This window comes from Panthera onca, chromosome F1 (genome assembly GCF_046562875.1).
Source record: "Panthera onca isolate mPanOnc1 chromosome F1, mPanOnc1 haplotype 2, whole genome shotgun sequence".
Lineage (NCBI taxonomy): Eukaryota > Metazoa > Chordata > Mammalia > Carnivora > Felidae > Panthera > Panthera onca.
In genome coordinates this window covers 50,903,365-50,911,490 of record NC_138355.1, presented here as the reverse complement: position 1 = coordinate 50,911,490, position 8,126 = coordinate 50,903,365, and the positions used below count along the sequence as shown (strand labels likewise).

Sequence of the window (8,126 nt, the reverse complement as noted above, 5' to 3'; positions counted from 1 at the left end):
AAAATAATTTGCTGCTACTTAGCATCAGTTGTCAATCTGAAATGGTTTATGAAAAAAGTGAATAAATACCAGAAACATCTAGAATAGTCTACATTTAGACCAATTGCTTACATGGGTACATATATATGCACTTTTGTGAATATATTGAGATGATTTAATTTCCCTGGCTTGGAGATCTCTGGAAAAGTTTAAATGGAAAACTGTTTACTTTCCTTATTTATTATCCAGAGAGAAATTATTAAGTATCTGTCATGAGCTCCAGACGTTACAAATCTCTGGGACATTATTTTGATACTTTAATAGTAATTACACATTTATAACCTAATTAACTCTGAGTTAATCCTTCAATGATTTTTCTACCTTGAATGGCTATGCTTCTAGATATTTCCTTTTTCACACAGATGCAAATTAATAATACCAAACTTGTGTACTTTAGAATTTACAAAGGCCCATCACAAGAGTCAGGTAACATCTAAAGAGATTGGCAAGAAAGATACATTACTCTTAACACAAATGAGAAACTGGGGCTCAAGGAGGTGTGATGAGACAGTCCCAACAGTTACTTAGCATTTATTGGTTAAGCTGAGACTCTAATTAGGTCTCCAGACACAAGTCCAGCTCTGTCTCCTTGCTGCCTCTTTGTCAGAACTCCTGGCCATTCCACTATGAATGAATTCTACCATCCAAGGTTCTAAGTGAATGATGTATTAAGGTTCAGAGTGGCAAGAAAAAGCCAATGCCTATTTATTACACGTATTTAATAAATAAGCATTGAATCATCAGAAAGTGAAAATAGATGGAAATAGATGGAAAGTTCTTTTAGAGATAAAGAGTGCATGCATGAAAAACATAACGTTCTTACATTTCACAAACCTGCTTTAAAGTATTTGTTACTAAAATCTAAATGATTTTCCTTTCCATAATCAAGTACCTAGCTGTTCTCTTTGGTAATCATTGCAGATTTTACCCTACAAGCCAAACTTGTTGTTCCAACTTCTGGCAACTCACATTCAGAAGTTTAAACTAGTTCCAATTTTCTTTTAGCAGTGCTAACGCAAAGTATCGAGAATATCTATAGCCTAATCAATGCATTGCTGTTAATCTTATTATCTACTTAGATGCTTAATTGGGGAACCATTTGAATATTCCATTGCACAGTGCTAATGTTACCTGAAGTCAAATAATTTTGTTGAGGTTATCTATTTGTCCTTCCCAATCAAAACATTTAAAGCCAGCTACGGTAGAGGTGATTTTTGAAGAATTAACAAATTAAAGTTATTAAACTACTAACGTCTCCTCCTCCTCTCTACCCCCCCCAACCCCCCCCCCCCCCCCCGCACCTTGCAAGTTATTAAGTGTTCTGGTAAATTCTAAGCAATCAGGAATGACTCATGAGGAAATCCTGCATCCTTGCACTCTGAAAGTACAACGATTCTGGCGCATTACAGCTGCGAGGTCTTGGTGTTTCCCTCTATCGCATCATAAAGCGATCTGCGATTTCTGCTCTGGGAGAAGCAGCCAAGGACTCCGGAGAAATAGCTCGCAACCCCATGGACAGATACGATCCCAATCACGTTATCTTTTGGTGATCAAAAGTGCACACCCAGTAAAAAAAAAAAAAAAAAAAAAAAAAAAAAAAAAAAACAAAAAAAAAACTGTCGTCTCAGAAAGTCACTTTCTCCTGTTCCTTCCCTGTTTTGTTGTTCATTGCCAAAAGTGTTCAAGACGCCCCGGCAAGCTGCAGAGGAGGTCACACCACCTGCCCCTCGAATCGTCACTGTTCCTCCAACGTTTCCTCCCCCCAAACTAAACAGAGTCGCAGACAGGAATAGGTGAGGGTCTCCCACGGCCTCAGTTTACAAACCAAGAAATGAGGCGAAAACAACCTTAATTCGAAATAAGGCAATTGCACTCTGGTTCGCAACAAGCAACTTTCCCTGCCAGCCAGGGAATCCTCGCTCCCGAACGCGGCCAGGAGCAGGCTGGCGGCGGGGAGGGGAGAAGACGGCGAGCGCCCCCGCCGGGCCCGCAGCCAACTTTGGCTCCCTGCCGTCGCCGGGGGCCGCCACCGCAAGACGAAGGTCGCTGCGAAAGGTCTTTGATCCCACACCAAACCCCGCAAGCCGCCGCGTCTGGCCCGAGTGCGCACGAAGCCAGGGCCGTAGACGTCAGCAGGCCTCGCTTCGAGACCCTTCGCGGGCCACCCGGCCTGCCACAGGCCGGGGCTGCCCCCGCCCCCTGCCCGTCTGCAACCGGCCAATCGGTGCCCGCTGAAGGCGGGACCGGAGGCGTGAGGCCCCGCCCCCTCGCCTCACCTCCTATAACCGCGGCGGCGCGCGCCCGGCCGCACTCAGCGGCGTCCCCGGCAGGAGGAGGAGAATGCAAAGTGCCATGTTCCTGGCTGTCCAGCACGACTGCGGATCCATGGACAAGAGCGCAGGCAACAGCCCCAAGAGCGAGGAGAAGAGGGGGAAAATGAAGCGGACCCTGTGAGTACGGCTTTCTTCTCTCTCCCACCACCCGCTGCGGACCTAGCTCTGCGGGTCTGCTGCAAACGCGACACATTCGGGCTCGGTTTTGACATAGGAAACTATGAAACCTTTGCCTCTGCAGGAAAAAAAATTTTTTTTTCCATATATATGTATGGGAAAGGTCAATTTGCTAAGTAAGGTTAAATCTGTGTGTTATGTGCCGATTTTGTGACGTGAGCGAAGGACTCTCGGGTAGTTTAGCAACTGAAAAAAATATTCTTGATACGGAGACAATGGTAGATGCGCCTAAGAAATTGCGAGCTGGCTTTTTGTCCCCTGAATTTAAAATAACATCAGACAATCCTGCAGCTGAAGCGCATCCCCAGCATTGGTACCTTGCGTTGTATGTTTTGATCAGCTTGTGGGATGGAGATATTTCGGCTGGTTCTGAATATTTTCGTTTTAAAATCGTTTTTGTTTTTTAAAATTAAACGGCATATCATTCAGGAACGTCGGTGGAGCATGCATCATCTGCTTAAAATGAGTGCTGTGGTGGGAGTAGGGGGCTCAGTCTCTCTTTGTCTCTCTGTCTCTCTCTCTCTCTCTCTCTCTCTCTCACACACACACACACACACACACACACACACACTCACACACACACACTTCACTGCGTCTAGTGTGGTCCAGGGCCTCCTGCTCCAAGGGTAGGAGGGAAATCAGTACCCGCTGGCTCCAGGCAGTTTCATCAAGTGTGAAATGTCTCAGAATTGTAATTAAGGCTGCAGAAAAACTACTGCCTTTTTGGGCCAGAAATAGCGTCTGCCATTTGAAGTATGCAAACTAAATTCATTTAAATACCCTAGTAATTTTAGGTAGTTTTATCCTCAGTTATAAAAGTAGTATTTATGTTCAAATGCATGAATGAAAGTAATTGTGTTCAGTGCATAGGTGCTAGGTTTAAATGTTAAATGAGTAAGACCGACTTGAAGAGGTCTTATTTTGTCTTATATTTAGTTGGTAGCTACTGAGTGACTTTATTTGGTAAAAATGCCTTCAGCTGCAGGAGCAATTTCAAATGTTAGGTTTGTTTGTTTGTTTGTTTGTTTTTTTAAGATTAAAAGATTGGAAGACCCGTTTGAGCTACTTCTTGCAAAATTCATCCTCTCCTGGGAAGCCCAAAAATGGCAAGAAAAGCAAACAGCAAACCTTCATCAAGTAAGTTGAAAGTCTTATACTTGCCAATGTGAATAGCGAGCTGCTGAACTGGACAGGGCAGGTGTGAAGTGCACAGGCTGATGCAAACCTTCTTTTGCAGGCCTTCCCCTGAGGAAGCACAACTGTGGTCGGAAGCATTTGATGAGCTGCTAGCCAGTAAATGTAAGTTAACCTGTTGAATTTGATCTACTTCAAGTATCACAAGAGCCTAGAAAGGTGCTCACATGACAGAAGAGCAGATTGCCCAAGGGGAATTCAACGTTACAATCACTAGTACTCTAAGGCCTATCCTTCTCCTCTATTTCTATTGAACCATGGGCAAGTGTGGTTTATTCACTTTACATAAATCAGCCTAGATTGTACTGGCAGTGGCTCTTCCTTAAGGTTGAATCAGCGTTTCCACTGCATGCAATGTTACCAGGAGGTTTAGTTCCCAGAGAATTTATGGCTCCCCTATAAATATTTACATTAACAGCAAAGTTATTTATATTCCTGTAGCAGTGTGCCAACTTAAGCATTTTGCCTGCTAGAAATTTAGCTTTTAAAGATCTAAATTCTGAGGATTAGAGGCTGGAATGAAATCTAGAAAATTGCTATCATCCAGAAATAATAAAATATGGGCGGGGCGGGGGGGAATGGTAGTTCTGGGAAACAAAATAGAAGAGATTAATTGGTCACTCAATTCACATTCTGTGTGCTTTCTTCTCTGCCCACCCCCCCCCCCCCAGATGGTCTTGCTGCATTCAGGGCTTTTTTAAAATCTGAATTTTGTGAAGAAAATATTGAATTCTGGCTGGCCTGTGAAGACTTCAAAAAAACCAAGTCACCCCAAAAGCTGTCCTCAAAAGCAAGAAAAATATATACTGATTTCATAGAAAAAGAAGCTCCAAAAGAGGTAAAGGGGAAAAAAGTTCTTCATTTCAGAGTATTTTGAACATTCTTAGCACCGAAACAGAAGACATAAAATTTAATTAAGGGGTGGGGGGAGTAAAAATGTTTTTCACTTAATTCTTGTTTTCAGTTAGGTGAATTTAATTTCTTCAATGACTTGGCTAGTTGGCTAGTGAGGCTAATCACACATTATAGCTTTTCCTTTTTGTTTTCAAATATTAAATCGGTATCAATCTATAACTCTGAATATGGATTAAACCACTTTTTTTTTTTTAAATTTCAGATAAACATAGACTTTCAAACCAAAACTCTGATTGCCCAAAATATACAAGAGGCTACAAGTGGCTGCTTTACAACTGCCCAGAAAAGGGTCTACAGCTTGATGGAGAACAACTCTTATCCTCGTTTCTTGGAGTCGGAATTCTACCAGGACTTGTGTAAAAAGCCACAGATCACCACAGAGTCCCATGCTACATGAGCTGAAAAAGGGAGCACAAAAGTGGAGGACGTTTCATTTTTTTCCTAAGGGGACAGGCTGTGACCTGCCAAAAAGACTGACCTTGAATTTAGCCTGGGTGTTCAGGAAACATCACTCAGAACTATTGATTCAGAGTTAGATAGTGAATCAGGAAGCTGGTAACTGTCTAGGAGAAGCTTGTATTCTGACGGCTTCCATAGCCATGTCAGGAACACAGGGAGAAAGTGGTCTAAATGTGGTGTGTCTCACACTGGAAAGAGGCATGTGAGACTAAAAGTTCTCATAAAAGGTATGATACGATACTGCTGGTCCAAGAGCGTTTAAAATCAATAGATCTGGGATTATGTGGCCTTAGCTAGCTGGCTGTATATCTTTCCCTAAATCAGTCCATGTTACCACATAGTGGTTTTTAGTTTTAGTTATTTACGAGTAAGTAATATTAAAATGTTTACTGTGTGCAAGGGTGTTGAAGTTCTTATGACTACAGATCATCAGTACTGTTATCTCATATAACACTAAAACTGAAATGGTCTATGTTTGAATTGTTAAATGGTGTGTGTAATAGAATGAGTGTTGCTGTGTAGAAAACTACATTGTCCATTTTGAGTGCCAAAAATTGTCCTGAAGGCAGCTAAACTTTGATGTGGTCTTTGAATACTTTTAATAAATTAATTTTGATAATTAATGTCATTGAATATTTGGCTCAGATGTAACAGTTTTGTTTTTTGTTTTTGTAGTTTGGGGGTTGGTTAAATTGGAAAAATGGCAGATACAAGGGACACTTCTTTCCAGTAAAGAGAGAGAGATCATAGGTGATGTGCCTGTTCAATGAGAATTGACAGTGCTCAGAAATGAGAAGTGATAGGAGTATGTCTTCCCTGCAATTATCTCTTTTTTTAAACCTAATAAGCAGTATGTGGACCAAGAAAAGTCAGACCACCTCCTCAGAACCACCCTGGGATCAAACTTTCTAATATAATCTTGTAAAAAAAAATAAAGCTTCTTGCTAACAAAAGGCATGACCTTAAAGCCCTTCATGGGTATCTAGTAAAGGCCAGCTAAGTATCAAAAGTGAAATAATGTAATGGACACAAAACACCAGAATTATTCACATAACTCAGCTTCTCAAGTGAAAAAAAGAATCCAAAGAAGGTGAATATAGGCCCGCCTTTTTTATTTCCCTTGGTTCTGAGTGCCCCCCCACAGGGTACTGGCATGAACTTCCAAGATGCATGCCTGCAATTGCTCACTTCCATGATTGATACAAAATCAAGACCTTCCTGATTCACCTGCCTTCATCTGGCCAGTAAAGAATCTGGTTAGGTTACTTTGTCAATGATGAAGGCAAGCACACTTTTGTTTCTTAAACTTAATCAAATGGTTATTTAAAAAAGTAATACACTTCTGTAGGCTTCTCTTCCAACCTACTTGATCACAGCCTTAATTCTGGGAAGGTGTGAGAGCCCTCATCTTAGATTTGCAAAACCTGAGCTGAAGTAATAATTTCTCATAGCTTCATGACCTTGGGAGTCCTCATCTTCCCTGGTTCCTCAATTTATACCTTCCTGTCTTTCCCACTGCCTGTGAGGTAGTAAGGGGCTTTAGAAATTGTAAAGTACCTAAAAAAGCATTCTGATTTGCCAAAAGAAAAATTGGCATGCCCCCCACCCCCACCCATAGTTTAAATATGGTTTTCATGGTGTTTGCACTGATTTTCATTTTAGCCAAAGTTTCTGGTACCAGCAGACATTAGCTCCATGAAAGACCACCTCGTCCACTCCTTCATCACCAGCAGCCAGGATAACACATAATAGGTACTCTGTAAATAGTTGTTGAATAAATGAATGTGAAGGGTCATTGAAAGAGACATTTCTTAAGCAAATATGTCATATCTGCACAAGCCTTTATTTGGAAAGGTTTTGGCCAACAGAGAAACTCAGCAGTCATGCCATATATTCAACTTGTCACCAAGTCCTATTTATTTTACCTCAAATATAGTTCTAGCCTGCTTTCCGTGGCCACCCTGATCAAAGATGCCAACACCTGATGCCTGCACGACTGTGATGGTCTCAACTCCCCTCATTCTTACCCATACCCCCACATGTCCCCTGCTTTTAAACTCTGGGAATTTTTTTCAAAACATAAGCCTGATCTTGTGTCTTCTTGCTTGTAAACCCTTGACAGGTCTTCCAAACAATTAGAATTAAAGGTATTATCCCTAATATGGCCAAACCCCTTGCATGGTTTGACCCCTTCTTCCACTCCAACTTTGTCTTTGCCATGTTTCCCCAGCTCTCTCTGCTGGACACACTGGCTTACTTCTATTCCCCTGCAGATGCCTGCCTCTGGTCCCACAGGACCTTTGCACGTAATAGTCCCTCCGTGTGGAATGCAATTTTAGTTCTTATTCATCATTCATAGGTCAGTGCAATTGTCGCTTCCCCAGGGGTACCCTCCCTGACCTCCTTACCGAGGTCAGATCCCTTTTTAGGCATTCTCCTAGCACCAGGTTCTCTAATTTAGAGTCTTAATAAAGTTCTCATTAATTTGTATGATTATTTGATAATTCTCTGACTTCTCCCCCAGACTGTGGATAGCACAACTTGAGGGCTGTGTCTTTTTCTGCTCGTTGCTGAATCCCAACACTTGGCACCTTGCCTGGCACGCAGTGGAAGTTGAGTAAATCACTATTGACTAAATGAAGGAGCATTAAAAGGTCTTGTAAGCAAATTTTGGTGAAACAAGAAGTATCTACCAATACACAAGGACATAAATACAAGATTTTAAAAGGCCCATTGGCTCAAATGTCTGAAAATACCTGCAGAGTTTTTCCCTTGGCAAAAAGTAAAGACCTCTTACTCAGCATGTTCTCTGTAACTTTTCGTCTCTAATTGAGGGAGAAGCCAGATTATGGTAACAAAAAACAAACGTTTTGACTTTTTCATGGCTGCTAAAAGCACAGGCTTTTTTCAGGTGGTATTTTCCAATGTTCTCTAGTGTGGAACAAACAGAAATAGATTTAAGATTGGAAGCCACATACCTCCACAAATAAATATTACTTAATGTTCCAG

At 41.6% G+C, this 8,126-nt stretch overlaps 1 protein-coding gene across 1 annotated transcript; it reads left to right on the top strand.

Moving 5' to 3' along the window:
* Nucleotides 1-2,330: 2,330 nt before the first annotated feature.
* RGS2 (regulator of G protein signaling 2) lies at nt 2,331-5,740 on the top strand. Its single transcript, XM_060644346.3, has 5 exons — nt 2,331-2,489; nt 3,585-3,686; nt 3,787-3,848; nt 4,415-4,581; nt 4,861-5,740. The coding sequence occupies exons 1-5, from the start codon at nt 2,380-2,382 to the stop codon at nt 5,053-5,055; spliced, it is 636 nt and encodes a 211-aa protein (XP_060500329.1). The 5' UTR covers nt 2,331-2,379; the 3' UTR covers nt 5,056-5,740.
* The last annotated feature ends 2,386 nt before the right edge of the window (nt 5,741-8,126 follow it).

What these genes read in the sequence shown, in the direction of transcription:
- RGS2 (XM_060644346.3), top strand. Translation starts at nt 2,380, where the DNA reads ATGCAAAGTGCCATGTTCCTGGCTGTCCAGCACGACTGCGGATCCATG. An exon ending in AAACAGCAAACCTTCATCAA is followed by an intron (nt 3,687 to 3,786) that starts GTAAGTTGAAAG and finishes CTTCTTTTGCAG; the next exon opens with GCCTTCCCCTGAGGAAGCAC. An exon ending in AAAAAGAAGCTCCAAAAGAG is followed by an intron (nt 4,582 to 4,860) that starts GTAAAGGGGAAA and finishes TTTAAATTTCAG; the next exon opens with ATAAACATAGACTTTCAAAC.